The following is an 18,279-nucleotide window of genomic DNA, read 5'->3' as shown; positions in this document are numbered from 1 at the left end:
TTCGTGAAATACCTTGTCTTTGTAATGGGAGTTGGGGAAGATTGACAAGTGCAGCCGTAGTAATAATTGTGCACGAAAAGGGGAGAGTGTGATTATTGAATTTTATTGCATTAATGTTAAGGAAAGGGAAAGAGCTGGCAAAAAATTGGGCCAGGAGCGGGGATCGAACCCGCAACCTTCGCCTGTCCGGGATTCGATATCCGCTTCTGGCCCAATTTTTCGCCAACTTTTTCCCTTCCCCTAACATCAATGCAATAAAATTCAATAATCACTCTCTTCTCTCATCGTTCACAATATATATATATATATATTTTTTTCTTCCATAATTTTATCACTGGTCGTACTTGTATTTATTAGGCATAGGATTTCAAGCTGTGTGACCAACTGAAAATCTAGAAAACAATTTTTCAAAACTGCTGACATGAATGGGTGACCAGGCGTCACGTTTTGGCCGCGGCAGTCTAGTTTTTTTGTTTTTTTTTGGGTTAATTTCTGCCATCCCGTCATTTTGTCACAATGAAATCTCCTGTCTTGCTTTCGTGGGAACGTGCATTGTTGCTGTTACCGACATAGTTTTATTAAAATAAACACACAGCATGAAAATTTTACCTTTTATGGAGCACCTTTGTAGCCTTCCTGTGGTTGCATATGTCAATATATTTTGATTGCATAGGATAATTTTCCTGTATTAATAAATGCATCCTTTGGTTAGCAAGATTTCTGTCGCATTGTTTAAAAGTGGGAAAGAATGGCACTGGTGTTCCAGACGAAGAACCAAAATGTGCGTTTTTACGTTGAGCCGAATGGTACAGCAGAGCTTTACCCCTGCCTCGCTTTCCCGTTTTTTACTCTGATGAATATGGTCATCCTAGCCATGAATGAGCTCATCAATATTGAGACTTCATTGCTTGCATAAGAAGGCCATTGTTGCGCAAGTATAAGTGAACTCACCAGCTGTGTCACCTGTGAGCTGAGGAATTTTCCGACAGACCCGAAGGCTTGTCGCACGGATAAGGCTTGAGACCGTACAGCCGTCGGGTAAACCTCGGCAGCGTGCAGGTAGCCCACATTGTAAGCCATTGTCAGGGCCATTCGGGCAAGCATAAATACCAGGGTCTCGACAGTGGTTGCACCTGTACAGTGGAAGGTTTGGTTGCTTGTTGAAACACTAACTAAAGTTGTTGAAACGGTGAAACATTAACCAAACTGAAGGGAAAGTGGAAGGAAAATGGGAAGTGCGGGTGCAACTCTGGAAGGTAAAGGCAAGTTCAAACAAGGAAGCAATAAAGCAGGGGTTTCAGGAGGTAGATACTGGACAGTGGAAAACACTGTCATAGGAAGAAAAAAAAGGGGGCATCGTGTTTAGATTAGATATATTATCGAAGGTGATAATGAACTTATGTCCAGAAAACAAAACTTGTATCAAAACGTATCCTTTTTTTTTTTTTTTACAAGTTGGCATTATCAGTAATATGGAGCTGTAGTCACTGACAATGTGAGAACGGCAGGCAGGCGCTTCAGTGTCTTCAACAACGCTTCGGCGCGCTTGCAGCCAAAGCACAACGGAAGGCATTGTGCACGTGATTGGGTTTGGGCGTTCGAAAGACACGCCCTGTTGTTTTCAGTTTGTCAGTGACGACAGCTGCTTTCAAATACCTTTGATGTCAGTTCTAACTTCCAGCTGATGACAACTAAATTAATCTAAATTGCGTGTTTTTTACAACATTATGCAGTTCTTATATTTCAGAGTTGTACTTATATGCAGCTTAAGACATAAAGACTAAGACTTGAAACAATTAGTCTAAGAATGATGCACCAATTAGGTGCATCAGTAAAAAGAAAAAAAAATGGGTGGACGATTACATTACGTGATGCGAATGGACAGCGTCAGTGGTGCGACATTTCGATGATATCGCATCGTGATTGACTGGAAATTACGGTGATGTTGCGTCGCGCGGTGTCTCGCATAAACCACAACTGATGACACAGAGCAGCTAGCTAGCACCAAACACGCTCTCACGGACACCCTGCACAAATCCCTTGGTCGCGCCAGCGTGTCCATTCTTCGCTCGGTTACATTCTCTTCTACGTGGCGCTTCATGTTCACGTACATCTTGATCCTGACGTCGAATGTGTTCCACCCTAACACCCACGGTGGGATTGTCGGCTCCTACACATTGACGACGTTCTCTCTCGGGTGCGTTTACACCGTTGAACAACCGCTGCTTGCGCCAGCGTATGATTCGGCCATCCCATTCTTGCGTCCGAAGGCGAGGAACAGCAGGTGGCGAGGAGCGCGATCACATGACCCCCAGCGCAATCGTGATTGGCCGAATGCGCTCAGCCTCAACAGCGACTATTCTATCAGTGTTTTTTTCCTTCGCTAGTCTTTAAGTCCCGTTCACACTCTTGCGACCGACTTCGACCGAGAGAGACCAGACCGGGTTTTAAGCCTTTTGCGACTTCTTAGAACCGGATGCGAGTGGGCTCGCGTCTCAGCTCGGAGCGTGGAGCGAAAGCTTGCGCTGGGAACCTTCTGGGTTCGATCCCCGCCGCCCCCGCCCGTTTCGATCTGGATGAGTTTCGTACCGGCACGCGTTCGTGTGATCACTACTGCGTGATGCACGTTAAAAATCCCAGGTTAGCGGTTGTACCGCACTGGCTAAATTTCTCATCTACAGCTAAGGGACCGATTACCCGTTGAGGCGCATCTCCATAAAGAGCAAGCCAATTTTTTTCTCGGTCGCTCTCGGTTGCAAGAGTGTGAACGGAAGCAAACACCGCAGCTGCTCATGCGCCCCGCCAGCCTTCTCTGCATAGTTCAAGGCCTTGTGGCGGATTACGGAGCGCTATCCGGGTGCTTAGCGGGCTGCGGAAACGGTCTACTACAATTCCCCAGTATCAGGGAAGGGTCGAGGGTATCACTGCCGTACTCGCCCTTTCCCGGCGCCAAAGCCAACTGCGATAGACGCGCGCATTCTGTGTTCGTTATCGGCAACACGACACTCCGACACTGAAAAAAGGTAAGGCGGTGCTCAAAAAGGATGCATGTACACCAGTGGCATCACAAGAAGGGGGGGGGGGGGGGGGGGGGGGGGGGGCAGCTTGCCCCGGGAGCAGCGCTCAGGCAGCTCAGGGGGGTGCAGCTGGGCAAAGAAGAGAAGTGTCGCGGCGGGCCACGAGAGAAGGGGAGGGGGTGGGGGGGGGGGGGGGATGTTGCGGCAGGCAACGAGAGTAGGGGGGGGGGGGGGGGGGGCGGCGAACCACTGCCATAGTGGCAGTGGTTCGCGCGACGCGCCATAGCCTGGCGCGTCGCGTGAAAAGACGGCCGCCGTAAATGGGAAAGGAGGGGCGGAGAAACGGGAGCGGAGAGAACCTTACCCGCTAGCGCCACAAAAGAGCGAACGGCCAAACGCAGAAACAATCTTTTTTTTTCTCTCTCTTTTCTTGTCGCTCTCGTGGAGAGGAGAAACTCAGTGTCCACCCTTTCCCGTTTCTCCCTGCGCCCTTTCGAATTTCGAATCGCCGCGCCCGTTTCTCCCGGAGTACGAAAACAGAAAAACAAGCGTGGTTCGGGGAGCGGCCGCTCACGACCCAAGCGCTCGCTGTCAAGGTCTGCCCTTTCTGCTCTGCGCTACCATATTGGTCACCGTTCGGCGCGCTCCTCCTCTCCTTTTTCCTGCGGCCGCGCGCTCTATGGCTCCGTCGTCGATGTGCCAGGCTTTCTCCGTATAGAGGAGGCTATGCCACTGCCTTGGGTGCCGTTGACCCTAGTGACGACACCCACTGATGTTCACCATAAAAAGGCCCGATGCAAAATAAACTGTTGCAAGGCATTATTGGGCTAGAAGGGTACATTATCCGCATGCGCAGTAGCGTCGTCTTTTGATGGAGACTGTTCAAGTCAAGAGGGGCCCTAGTTCAAGTGTGTTACCTGCAGGCACCGAGACAGCGAAGAGGTACGCAAACGCCGCAAGCGAGTAAGTGGTCATCATAGTGGGCCTCCTTCCCCAGCGGTCGGCAAGCGGCAGTGCGGTGGCTGTAGCCACAATGTCCACCGCGTTGACGGCAGTTGTCATCAGGAACGGGTTGTGACTGGCATTGGCAGCATACAGTTGTCCCGCCGTGTACACTAGGCATGCCAGCATCCTGGTAGTGGCACACACAGTCGTCAGGAGGGAAGTACTATCAACTCACGTGAGGCATATATTACTCTGAGTACTAAACATAGCTTGCAAGTGTCGCCATTACTGGGTACTAACGGTTATTTCTAAACGTTTAGAAAGAGGAGGAACATAATGGACGATACAGACGTGATTGTACCGTCTGTATCCTGCTTTTGTCTCCTCTTTCCATACATGAAACAGAGTTAATCTGATGACAGTATATAACTTGTTTTTCTAAATGAAATAATGTCCTTAGTGCTCAATACAAAATTGGGCTGAATAGTATCTATCTATGATTCTGAGAAAGTAATACAAATTATAGCTGGTTTGTTCACGGTGACCGCAATGCATCGAGGGAACTTTAGCTGTTTTTGCACGTGCGCAACCTTGCTGGAGCTTTGCCCGCGCAGAACCCGAAACTGCACGAGTCGTCTCGGTCACTGTCGCCTACCACCTGTGAACTAAAGTTATGGCGGCTTCATGCATGCGCCGAACGCTTAGAGAGATTGGTCCACTGGAAAACCATAGATTGATAGAAAAATAAAAAACGGAAAAAAACGAGAACAAACATAAAAAAGCACCAGGACAAGTTTATTTCAATTCATATATTGAGAAAGGTGGTGGAGCTCTACTCAGGCTGTTTTTCTTCTTTAGACAAGTACGCTTCAGCACAGGCTGCAAACTTTATGCTGTGTGACTTATGTGATAGTTTTGTTATGTGACTGAAGTTGGGATCTGTAACATTCTCAATGTCGACAGACTTACCAAGCAGCAAGAGTCAGAATGAAATTTTTTCGGAGGTTGGGTGTCTTCAGCATGTCCGTTGGAGAATCTTTGGGTTTCTGAGATTCATTTGGAGCAGGGAACTGCAAGGACCACGAAGACAATAAAGCGATAACATAGTCATCTACTAACCAAGATGCAATTTTCATCACGTCAATACAAGGGAGAAAAGGCAGGCTAGTGAGGTTTTACTTCCTGAAGGCCTGTTGGATACACCAACTCAACGTTCTCATGTTACGCCACCGCAGGGACGCTGCTGTCGGCATTGCGCATGCGCGGACACTTCACCTCAAACGAATCTCGTGTTTGCGCACGCGTCGACACCATGCCGTGGGCACGCAGGCCTGTCGCTGGTGTATAACGGGTGCAAACTGCACCAAACGTCACACGTGGCCATCCGTTCCAAGCAGGAAGCAGTTTAGACTTACTCGACATTTTCCCATGAACTCGTCCGAGAGCACCTTCCCGTTCACCTTGGCAATGAAACGGAGGATTTTCTTGGCTCGCGCTTCCTTACCACGAGATACCAGCCACCGGAGGGACTCAGGCACAAATCTACATGATAGGGCAAATGAGAAGAAAGTAAAACTACATTATTTTTCCGGGTCATGTCGACCATAATTTATTTCCCCTACTTTCAAAAAATCAACACAACGCATATAAAAAAAAAATGCAACGAAGACGAAGCTAAGGGGTGGGGTATGCACAAGACAAGCGCTGCGCTACAGTGAACTAAAAGGGGCACTGACACCCCAAAGGTCGTATTTTTTTTTTATTGTCTAAAACGATGCAAGTTGCAGTCATAGACACGCAAAAAAAAAAAAAAAAACCGCATCGCGAAAAAAAAGTTTCCCGCGCGCGCGCGCGCGCCTTTTTATTTTTGGCGTTTGATTCTCCCGCCTTCGTCTCCTCGCTTCTTTTGATTCGTGACGTCAATAATCATGAAATTTAGAAGCTTCGTAGGCGGCATCTCTATAACATTTAATAACGGCAATCCTAAAACATGCTTCTTAACACAATTGCGAACGCACTACGGCCCTTCTGTTTGAAATACCAAAAATCGGAAGTTCGTTGTGGTGCCGTCTCCTGGTTTTGTATCCTCCCACAGAAAACAGGCGACACCGCTCAAAACCGGTCCGCCGGGCGCTCGCTCCTTTCCTCATCGCTTTGGGTCGCCATGGCAACAGCAGGGAGTCGTGAAAGAAAGTGGACTCTCATGACTCCACAATATCTGACGTCAACGCACCGGCGCGGATAGCACGGGAACTTCGAATTCGGCCATTTGGAAATTGTTTTTTTTTTTTACTTCACAAATACTGAATTCCAAAATTTCAAATTTTGAGGGTAATGTTCCGGCATCGTTTTCAATCGTTTCGGATAATAAAAGAATATGATTTTGATGTGTCAGTGCCCCTTAAAGGTCAGGCCCCGACGTGCGCCATGCATCGCCGTGAATAGGGATGCCACGAACCTCCCGAAGGTCGAGTTCGAAAGGTTGCGAAATGTTCGAACTTCGCTCAGGTTCGAATTGGAAAAGTTCACAACTTTAGAACCCCGCTGAGGTTCAATATCGAAAATTCGGAAACGTTAAGGTTTCTGAAAGCTCGAGTTTGAAGATATCAAGTTTTGTTTTATAGATAGTTCGAAAAAATTTGAAAATTTCGAATTTATTGAAGATTCGTTCTAAAAATCGCATATTTCGCATATTTTTCGAGGTACAAGTTTGAAAAAGATTGTAGGTTTCGATTTTAGGTTCCAAGTCTGAATTTCACGGATATGGAAATCAAATTCCGCAGTTTCAAACTAAGGTTTCATAAATTCATATGAATTTATCATATGACCCCCCTTCCCCCCGCTCCCTTTTCCTCTTCCCGAGGGTGGGTAAATATTATAAAGCACGGAACCCCTCGCGCGGAAAACGTGATTTTCAGTTTACTATAAACACCCGACAGATAATTTTCGATGACAAATGTAGAAAGATACCTAAGCCTGGCAGTTTCGCGATAGAAGCGATACATTGTAAATCTATTTCACAACTTAGATACCCTTTTTTTTTTTATTGTATCTCGATACAAAGATACGGATATTCGAAAGTATATCTAAGATACTATAACGATACTTTTTTTTTTTTATCGCGATACTGCCCAACCTTGATCACGGCCGGACTGGAAGCGCGCGCTTTTTCTCTTCTTACGGCCTTTGCAATTGGGGCAATCGCCACCTCCCGCCACAATTCACGGGGGGCGCTGTCACCTCACCCGTGGGATACCCTTTGCCGTTTTCACAAAGCGCGTCTGACAGTGTATCTCAGCGCTGTCGCAACTTGCGGCCGAGATTTTTATAGCCTTTGACACCTGACCCTTACGTTTAGACCCTCAGCCACTATCTAATGCGCTTCTGATGAGCCCAAAACGGTGAATATTTGACGCGCATCTCCGAGAGATTCGGGAGTAAAAAGTAGTAAGTAGAGACAACGAATGCAATTGCGGAAAAACTCTACTCGTATTTACCTCCAAGACTTCTGCTGCAACTCAAGAACAGGGGGAGACGGACCCCTTCTACGTGGAGGAACTTTAAATGATAAATAATTCGTACACTCTCGTGAGATGTAAGCAGGCCCAATCTATCTATTGCCGTGGTCTACATCATCATTTCATAAGCCGCACATGAAGTCGGCCAGCTGCTCTAGACTAGTGTGTCTGTACAATTTTCGCACAGTGCATATTACAGCCTAAAGTGCTTTCTCGAGGGCTTGTGCACATATCCAGCTGATTTTTCGTTTCTGTCCGTGACCGCCTTCGCATGGTTAATCAGAAGTATTCTGAGGAACCGTTGCAAAAACAACGCCCTACGAAGCTCGAACACCAACGCAAAGCAGCTCGAAGGGACTCTATGAGTGGGGTGTAGTGGGGTGAGGTGGTAGCGCCCCTGGCGGCAAGCAAGTGAACTACATACGGAGAAAAAATGCCATTGACTTCCGGGCGATAGCAAAGGCCGTAAGAAGAGAAAGAGAGCGCGCGCTTCCAGTCCGGCCGTGCCTTGATGCGGGCCTACATATCAATACCACGTAATTAAAACAGGGAAGCAGAAGGGATAGGCAGATTTGTTGCTTCTGCCTCCCTGTTACGTCCCTAGGTTGAAGAACGGTGGACTAATAAAACCTCTAATCAGAGGAATCTCTGTCAGAGTGTTACTTTCGCAAGGTTTATACTAGTATAAAAGACAGCGTGCAGCATACGAGCACCGCAGACATGTATGACAGGATTATGTGCGGACACACATATGTTGGAAGCATGTTTACTTCATACGTATACTATATGCTCCGAACATTGTCTGCGGTCAGTCCTTGTAGGACAATGTGACAGGACATTGTACAAGTAAGACGCCTCGGTCAATGTCTCTGAAGACTGTAGTTTGTGCCATGTATTAAGCAGCTGTGACCGCGGCTCTGGGAACGATGAGTAGGCAAACCAATAGAGTGAAAAAGCATTTGGCAGTGCGGCATGCCCCTTACAAGCAGAAAAAGGGTGCTGCCAGCGGGGGAAGCGCTGAGACGAGCGTTAGCGTCCTCCAGTCGCCGATGTAGTAGGCCAGCCAGGGGAACGCAGCTCCAACGAGCGGGTACGAGAACTGGAAACCGCTCAGCACCATCATTCGCCGCTCCGGAGCCACATACTCCACCACTGCATGCCGAAGACAAAATGGAGCGTTACCAATGCTGTTAGTCGTAGAAATGCCGTCGGAACTTGGAAGATATATTCCGTATCACGCTTTCAAGCATGAAAGCCTGTTATGTTATTCACACATTTTTATACGGTTGGACACATGACGCCAAAGATTATTCAGGTTCGGCGTGGCTTACAGAAATGTCAACGAATGATTTCTTTAAGCCGTCTTTTAGTGTGACGATCGGCGAATGCCCCTTGCAAAACAGCCAAAAACTCCCGACACAAAAAATACGTCAAAAATTAGTATATATATATATATATATATATATATATATATATATATATATATATATATATATATATATATATATATATATATATATATATATAAAAGAAGAAAAAACCCGTAGTGAAAACAGCAACAACGGACGATATATATATATTTGATATATTTGTCCTATAAATATACTGGGTTTTTTTTTTTAACTTAACCGATTTGTTTTAAAAAAATGCCGTGAAAGTTACACTGATGCGGTTTGTGCGGGTGAGTTATACTTCCAGGGGGACATAGTATAGGGGGCTGACCGTAACGGATCAGACGACTATATATTTAAAATTCGTGAATTAACTTTTTAATTATTGAAAATAGACATATGGTTCCAAATAAAAACTTGCTGAGCGTCATCGAAAACCACTGAATCAGTAATTTTCAGGAGAATTTGAGCGCGTGAGAAGCGTAGTAGTGCACTAAAGTTACCACTCGTGGAGCAGGTACAAGGCTGGGGCTAGATAAGAGACGAGACGGAAAAATCGCGCGGGCGCCTTACCGCAACCACTAGCCTTGTACCTGCTCCACGAGTGGTAACTTTCGTGCACTATTAGGCTTCTCACGCGCTCAAAGGCTTTATAAAAATTATTGATTTCGTGGTTTTCGATGACGCTCAGCAAGTTTTCTAGTTGGAACCATATGTCTATTTTCAATTATTAAAAAGTTAATTAACGAATCTAATTAATTAACCGACTGATCGTTATGATTAGCCCCTATTGGCGACGTGCGCGATCAAAAACGTCGCTGTGGTCGGCCTTCCACGATTGGCCGAATGCTGAATATGACGTCAGCAAAGGTTTTCTCGTCGACAGAAATAAGAGCAATGTAAGAACTTCAATTTTGACGGTGTTGGCAGTGTTGCTTTGAGAGCGCAATGATCTCAAGCTTCCACCATGCTAATTATGAACACCGTCGAACTTGTTGTTCATAAGATAATGACGTCACGAGAGGAAACCACAGTAGGACGCCACCAACACATCTCGCCGCTAATACTATGTCCCCCTGGCCGTATAACTATAGGTATAACTCACCTGCACAAACCGCATAAGTGTAATTTTCACGGCTTTAAAAAAAAAAAAAAAAAATCTGAGTAACACAGAGCTCTGGATGGAATGATTTATGGGTAGACGCGAAGCTAGCTGATGATGTGATGATATAGTGTATCGATGACAGCGAGATGCCGATGATGTTTAAATGAAGCTCATGGGTGAGGGTGACGGGATGATGTTGCGCGTGATGACGGCCCAGTGTTATTTAGTGGACTGCTGGCTGGGCCGGTCTTTTGTCCAGCTGGTATCACGACTCACAAAATTATACACCAGCTTGAGGATTCAGACTCACAAGTTGTATGACTTTTAGAACTTTTTTTTAGGGGCGAAGCTCCTTAGGGGCTAGCCATGTCCGTATGTCCGTCCGCCGTCGGGTGCACGTGCTCCTGCTCGTGAGCTCACGCGCTCACGTGCTCGTCTAGGGCAAAAAAACAACAACAAAAAAACAACCGCACCTCCACGTGGTGAATGATGTTGATTGGGGCGAAGGTCTGGTGGTGCTGGGGTATTCACACGAGGGAGAAAACCCGGGGATTTCTCCACGGCACGCGCATTCTGCGACGAAAACGTCAGGCTTTGCGATGTGCAAAAGCCTCGTATTTTCGTCTTGTGATGCGCGCGTGCCGGGGAGAAATCCCCGGGATTTCTCCCCGTGCCGTTCGTTCGTTTTCATCCATGTCAGAAGGAGAATATGTGGTATGGAACGTGGTTATATACGCATTTGAGCATTTGACCGCAGCGTGGCATGAATGAAAACGAGCGAAAGGCTTGGCATGCTGCGGCTCACCGTCTTCGCATCAAGCACCACCAGAGCTTCGCCTCAATCAACATCATTCACCACGTGGAGATGCGGTTGTTTTTTATTGATTCAATATGTTGTGGAGTGGCAATGTAGATGGTGCAGTGCGACTGCTACCCTGAGCGTTTCATGCGCATCACGCAGTAGTACCAGAACAGCCATCCGTATATTGGAAACGAGAGGAGTCCCGGGGACCACAGAGCGGGATTTCGATCCACGAGTTAGGGTAGACACCCACACTTTGGTTCCTATCACTCACCCAACACGAAGGGCGTGATGCTGAGAGCGAGCATCACGAGACCCAAGAACACTCGGCTCAGGACGAAATGGAGGAAGCCCTCAGTGAAGAAGGTGTACAGTCCAGCGCCACCGCACAGGAGGTTCACGCCGACAATCACCAAGACCCGGCCAATCCTGTACCAGAGGTGCGTGGAGATGCCAGAGTTAAGCCGGATATCTAATTTTCATGCAGAATACATCAATGAATACGTTACAAATATGCGTAATTAACTCAATGGGTAAACTACTTTTGCAATCAAATGTTATATATTAAAGAAAAAAGATTAAAGGCAGATTTTGTCCGCAAACTTCACATTTTGTTTCCGATTTTGTTTTTCGCTCGTTTTCCTTTACTGCTCTGGTAAAACGACAGCTATAATAGCCATTCCAGATACGAAGACCGTCACAAATGAACGTTTTGTGTATGTTCGTCACTGATCGGTTCATCAGTGGCCGTCTGTATGAAACAAGGTAACTTACAGCGGCTCTAATCTGGCGCACGCAGAAGACTTATACAAGAATGAATGACACGGGACCAGAGGCCTCCTCACAGAGAACAGGCAGCACAGTATGCTACATGGCGGGAGGACTCCTTTACCCTCCTCAGTTATTCTTCAACAATTCAAGGACAACAAGAAGACGTCTTTGCAACGTATGTTTTTCCCCTTGTTTTGTTATATTTTACCTAACCATCGACGATGTACAGCTTCTATGCGCGCACTGCCAACCAGCTTCCACTAACCGCATTTCACATAATTAAATAATCTTGTTGTTCTTGTCAGATCACACAACGCCTGATTGACCTAATCATTGGAGGTACTCCCGTGCACCAATTTGCCTTTTGCGCTCTGAAAAAAAAAAAAAAAAAAAAAAAATACACGGTGGACGATAGCCGCCAGCACAAACTCTGCAAGACACGTCAACAGTATGGCGGCCTGGCTGGTGGCCTCTTGGATGCGGATCATATGCATCATGCACGTGAAGGGACGTTTCCAAAGCTCGATCGCATGTGTTTGTTCACACGAACAGGGGCATGGTAGCGGCCAGAACTTGTGTTTACAAAAGTGGCCATATGACTATATATCGTCTTGTCACCTGATCGGGAATGTTAATCGCATAGGATCACAAAACGTCGCCTTTAAGACAAATTGCAAAAAGTTTATGTGAAAGAGAATTGCTATGCGAGATAAAAAAAAAACAAAAAAAAAACGAAGGTGCAGAGGTCAAGACAGGAAGGTACAAATGAGATGTAGAAAAGTCTCGCAACACAGTCGGTAAGCGTCATGGTCAGGGAAGGAAAAGGTAAAATAACGATGCGTCATTCATATTTGTGCAATCTTTGTTATTATGGGGGTCATGGCCACAGGTCACATGGAAGTCCCGAAGTCCTGAACTCTGAAATACCAAAGACTTGGAAAGCAACTGTGGTAATTTACATGCTTTGCCCTCTTGACTCTCCCTGTTTTGCGCGGGTAAACGAAAAGGAAGAGTCACGTGAAAATGAGGAATAAAGCGCGAAACACATGTACGACGAAACCTTCCGATCCGACGTGCGGACTGCCGGAATGACCTTAGGGGGAGAGGGTTTTCGTAGCATCGGAGAGCGTTGAAAACCCTCGCCTCCGACCGTCGTATTGCGCGGTCGGACGTCGGATCGGACGGTTTCGTCGTACATGTGTTTCGCGCTTAAAGGTTGGAAAGACAAGGAGAAAGTAGGGCAAAAGAAACAAAAGGCACGAGCAGCCAAAGCAGCAGAGGTATGGAGCAGCGAGGGAGGAGGCAAAAGAGGGGAAAAGTGAATGTGACAATGCCGATTTAGCACTTGTCGTGAAGTGTTCTACATTGGGGTGTAAAACGCGGAGACGCGTGCTGTCGGTTGCTTCTAGAAGAGTTTTAGTTGTGCAATCTGAGACATATAATGTATCGTCTCTACCTCCATTTTGTTGGGCTTTGTCGTCGCGCGAGCGTCAAAAACACAATAAAGGGGACAAACTTGGTTCTGGAGATTCCGAACAAGTTTGTAAGCTTTCGCAAATAACAGCCTACAGTTGTGCAGACGGCAGCACCGTATACCTGTCGCTTAGATTCCCGCAGATGAGCACTCCTACTGCCGTGGACACCCAGAAAACAGTGTTGGCCACGTAGGCTTTCCAACTGTTCTCGCAGACCCAGTCCATCTGAAACATAATGTTTTTCAATAAACGCATTGCAGTTCGGTCCCGCCTGTATCCGTGCGTGCGTGTTTGAGTGAATATATGAACCGCGTACACTGTTTTCGCTGTGCCCAGTGCACAATTACATTGTGTAATTTTTTCTGACCAAGAAACGCCACGCGGGGACCTGCGATTTTGATAAGTTCACCTTAATATATTCAATTGTTGCATCTTTGCCTCCTCGTTAGATGATGGTATGTAAGCAGGAAGTTGCACTTTTTATCGCCCAAGTCTACTCAAATAATCACCGGAAAAGGTTCATTCGGTCATTTCATGGGAGAGTGCACGGTAACAGCAAAGGTTGTGTCTGTCAGTGTTGTCACATACCTCCGCATTTACAAAAAACATTCGCAACACGTGCTTCTTCTTTTAGAGCGCAGCTCTTATGCGCCCGTACCCGGCTTGAGCGGCGTCGCCGTCGCCGTCGCCATCGGCGTCGGCGTAACCGCATCGGCGTCGGCGTAACCGCGCGTTGTATCATGGGACGTTTCCCACGACGTCACGACCTTCACGTGACCTTCACTTCACAAAGCCTTCACGAGTTACGTCACGAGGGTCACAAGTGACGTCACGAGGGGGACGCAGGGAGGGCAAGGACGATGGGGAAGAGGAGGGGAGGAGAATGAGAGGAGGAAGGAGGGTGGATGAGGAGGGGAGGGGGACGAGGAGACCAGGAGGAGGAAAAGACGCATACCTCCTCTCCATACCCCCCTCCTCCTCCTCAAGAGCTGCGCTCTAATTCGGCGTTACAAGGAGTTGTAAACGTCTTTCACTTTTCCTTGAACTACACACCCACAAGCATCACTGCAGTAAAGAAATAACTTCTTCCACTTCTGGCAAATAGGAAAATCTCCAAAGTGTGGTATCGCTACCATGACTCTACCCCTGTTCATCGAAGAGAACCCGGCTGTAGGCTGTACAGCCGGTCGGATTGCCCGAACTTATCCAAGCACAAATAATTAAAAAAAAAAAAATTAATTTGGTTACACCAAGAGCAAGGCTTTCGAAATACTTTTCGTTTCAGATATTTATTTCCGAATGGAACCACCCCTTCCTGATCTCACCATTCATTCAGTAGTAATCTTCCGGCTTCAGAGTTGCATTCGATACTTTTTTTAAGTACCTAGCAGCATTTAATCATCTGCTTTGCTTATTTTTCCTTTTGAGAATATATCTTCATCATATTATTTGTCTCACTAATCGACTTACCTCAGAGACGACGCTTGGATAGATGAGCGAGAAGTCGTACTCCCAGCCGAACTGACACGACGTCGTTTCGAGGTCAACGGACGGCGCAGTCGCCGAAAAGTTCACTGATGCACCAGTGCCAGCCTGAAGCCAGCGGAGCAGCGTGGCGTTCACGTCGTACATCCTGCACTGGCTCAAGCTTCCGTCCGATTCTCGGGGAAGGGCCACGCCAAGGAGGGCCTCCCCAGAGACGTTGAGGCCCTCGTACAGGTGCAGGGGAACCTTGCAGCGGTGAGGGGGCACCAGGAAACTGAAGATGTGCGCGAAGAGGGGCATCACGCGCACGGGGGCAACGAGAACGCACAGGTACGTAATGAGCAGGTACTGGAACAGGCCGAAGTCGCCGGCCTGTCGCAACGCTTCCTCTGGCTGCATGTCGTCGCCACTTTAGCTCCTGTTATGATGATTGCTGAGAATCCTGTAATCAAAGCCGCACAGCGTCAAAATGTAAGAGAAGAATATATTATGTTTTAATGTTGTTGGGTCGCGCTCAGAAAAACACTAAACATGTACCGGGTGTTTTTTTTTTTTTTTTAATAACATATTAGTTTTAAGAAAGTTGTGGAAGTTACATTTATCTATGCGGTTAATTTGTACAAATGAGTTATGCGGCCAGGGGGACATAGTATAGGGGGCTAATCGTAACGATCAGCCGGATAATCAATTAAACTTAGTAATTAACTTTTTAATTAATGAAAATAGACATATTGTTCCAATTAGAAACTTGCTGAGCGTCATCGCAAACGCCTAAATCAACTCCTTTTAGGAGGACTTAAAGCAGGGGCAGCATTTTACGGCCTTCTAAAAAAGTGCTAAATTTGGACGCGTTTCTAGGTTTCGCTTTTTTACTGGAGCGCATAGAGCACATCATTGCGCCCGCGGTCCTGCCCCTTGGTGGTCGCGGCGCGGAGCCACCCCCTCGCCTACCTCGTAGCATGGAAGGAAGTTGGGCGCACGTGTGTTGCGCGTCTCAGCCACTAGGGCGCAGGACCGCGGGCGGATAGATGCGCTCCGATAAGAAATCGAAACCTAGAAACGCGTCCAAATTGAGCGTTTTTACGGAACGCCGTAATACAAGCCCCTGCGTTATATCCTTCTAAAAAAAGTTCATTTAGTGGTTTTCGATGACGCTATCTAAGTTTCTAATTGGAACAATATGTCTATTTTTACTAATTAAAAAGTTAATTAACAAACTTCAATTGATTAGCAGACTGATCGTTACGATTAGCCCCCTACACTATGTTCCCCTGGCCGCATAACTCACCTGCACAAACCGCATAAATGTAACTTTCACGGCTTTTTTTTTTCTTTTTAACAAATTTGTTAAGTGGAAAGAAAAAAAAAAAAAAAAACAAAAAAAAAACCTGTATACATACAGGCAGCCTGGAGACCAGAATTTTGCAAAACCTGGGTAATGCGGAGCACAAGGACGCATTTCCAAGAAGTATTTACCCTTACGAAGTTTGAAAAATAAAAATTAAATTGATGCATTCTCCATTTTTAAAATCCAAAATCGATCATCAAAATAATGATGAACACACACACCGTCCGCTGTCCTTGTGCAATGTTTTGACGTAACCTGTCGACTCGTAAGATCCGCAGCCCGACGCCTTCATTTAGTGTCACAATGAGGATGCGAACGGAAACGCAAGCAGCTGGATAAAGTAGGAGTCCAGCGGGAGCCTGCGTAAGCCGGCGGCCGTCGGCGCGAGCGGCTGGCTCCTAAATGCGAAGCGTTTTCGCGTAATCTCATAATGTCTAGGACTCTGAATAAATTTACAGTTGTCTCGATCATACTGATAAACCCCGGAAGCATATGACTGTGGCATGCGTGCAACGCATCGGAAACCACCCAAAGCTTCCCGTAACCAACAAATCAGGGCGCACGCATAATGCACAAGCTGCTCATTCTGTGCTCCCCAAGTTTGTCAAAATGATCTAGACATGTTTATTTTTTTTCTAGACGAACCTGTTTTTTTTTTTTTTGCACATGTTCGTTCACCCTCGCTTCAGATACACACGAGTAGATCATTGTGCTGAGGAATAACGAGTATCCAGCACAAACAAACAATTTAGTCGTTAGTTGCTTAGACAGCGTGAGTTTATAGTCTGCCAGAGTATGCGACATTGCACTGTAGATGAGAAATTTGGCCAGTGAAGCACGACTGCCAACACGGAGTCTTTAACGTGCATCACGCAGTAGTGATATATGACCGTATGCCGGCCAGTACGATGCTCATCCAGATCGAAACGGGCAGGGCAGGGGATGAGGACCCAGCACTGCAGCGGCATCACAAATAAAAATAAAACGCAACCTAAAAAAAAAAAAAATAAATAGCAACAGAGAAAAAAAAAAAAAAGCGTCGATTGAAAGCACGAGCGTTCGAGATTAGCTCCTCAACACTTTGTTTGCACGAAAATTTACGCAAAAACAACGGATTCTAATGTCACGCTCTCGCTTTTGTTTCTATCACAAAACTCTTGATGTGAGCGGTAAAAAACAACTGCCTTCCTTTGTTTTTGTTATTCGCTACATTAAGTTAAGACGAAGAAAATTAAAGGGGTGGTGCAACGATTATCCGCGATTATCAACTTTTAAAGGATTAGCACCGTCAAAGGCCGCGGCGAGCGATCGACACAAAAGACGGTTTGCCACGGGGGTGACGGCGAGTGTAGCAGGGGAGGGGGACAGGTTTTGTTCACTTCCGCGTATCCCCCAGAGTACGTCACAGATCAGTTCCTTTAACCACCACAAGCGACTGCAGATCGGCAAATATTTCGTTTTCTTCTTTCCGATTACGCACCGGAATAGCAGTTTTTCGGGGCGAGGTGACGCGTTTTGGGTCACTTGTGTTTGGATAAACAATATAAAAAATAGAAATTGCCAATTTTTTCGACACTAAAATCGTTGCACTACCCTTTTAACTACGTTAAGACGAAGAAAAAATAACAACCGTTTTGATTGTTTTTATTTTCTTTCGTCTTAAAATTTTTCTTTTCTCGAAATCTTGAAATTCGGCGTTCAGCTTTTCACCCTTCAATGTTCTTTGTCCATGGCATAATTCGGGTGGTCATTGGTTCATTTCGTCTTCCCAACAAATGCATATTTATTTATTTACTTATTTTTAAGGCACTTATCCCAAATAAAAGAAGGCACTGGATAAAGGCGCCACCATTCCACTGATCGCAGAGATTAGCGGTACTTGCAGCGTACGAAGGTAGGATACCGTGTCGGTGGAAGTTTGGCCACTCACCTCTTGTGGCGAGCTTGCTCGGACGAACGTCTTTTGAACGAGACTCCTTCCTTACACGCGGCCCGTATCTCTTTTTATAGAGCTCTTGCTGGCTGTTCGAAAGCGGCTCATCGGGCCACGCGCGGGCACGTGCGACCTTGGCCAGCGAAAACAAACATAAATTCTTTTCGACATGAGACAAAGGTGCTGCATTGCTGCCACGCGCCTGGGTTGTAAACGACGTCTCATCGTTGCCCAGTTAAGACCTCCAACGTATACGTGGAGGCCAAAGAAAGGGCCCGGTTTGGAAGCGAATCCCGGCGTTTATTACGGATATAACAAAAAATGTAGGAGTGGGCGGATGTTCGAAATTTCGAATACGAGTCGAATCTTATAAAATAATTGTTTGTATACCATTCGTAAACTAGATCTGCAGTATTTTTTGAATATTCGAAATGATACGATTATTCAAAACAAACAGAAGAGTATTCGAGAACACATTCGAGAGCATTA

The 18,279-nt window shown here is 46.4% G+C and overlaps 1 protein-coding gene across 1 annotated transcript in view; it reads right to left on the bottom strand.

The window, feature by feature from the left end:
- LOC120837611 (solute carrier family 22 member 13-like) overlaps positions 1-14,908 on the bottom strand; it is a gene marked incomplete at its 3' end in the record, with an annotated part of 16,996 nt that extends 2,088 nt beyond the window's left edge. The window contains exons 1-8 of the mRNA XM_042294847.1: positions 14,495-14,908; positions 13,146-13,249; positions 11,053-11,207; positions 8,464-8,632; positions 5,378-5,504; positions 4,932-5,032; positions 3,935-4,149; positions 951-1,133 (exon numbers count right to left, since the gene is read on the bottom strand). Of these exons, the coding sequence (XP_042150781.1) occupies positions 951-1,133; positions 3,935-4,149; positions 4,932-5,032; positions 5,378-5,504; positions 8,464-8,632; positions 11,053-11,207; positions 13,146-13,249; positions 14,495-14,908 (1,468 nt within the window). The remainder of the gene's footprint in view (positions 1-950; positions 1,134-3,934; positions 4,150-4,931; positions 5,033-5,377; positions 5,505-8,463; positions 8,633-11,052; positions 11,208-13,145; positions 13,250-14,494) is intronic.
- Positions 14,909-18,279: the final 3,371 nt, after the last annotated feature.

Source organism: Ixodes scapularis, unplaced genomic scaffold (assembly GCF_016920785.2).
Source record: "Ixodes scapularis isolate PalLabHiFi unplaced genomic scaffold, ASM1692078v2 PGA_scaffold0__279_contigs__length_252992795, whole genome shotgun sequence".
In the NCBI taxonomy this organism is placed as follows: domain Eukaryota; kingdom Metazoa; phylum Arthropoda; class Arachnida; order Ixodida; family Ixodidae; genus Ixodes; species Ixodes scapularis.
Note: the sequence above shows the minus strand (reverse complement) of the source record. Positions and strands in the feature narration are given on the sequence as shown.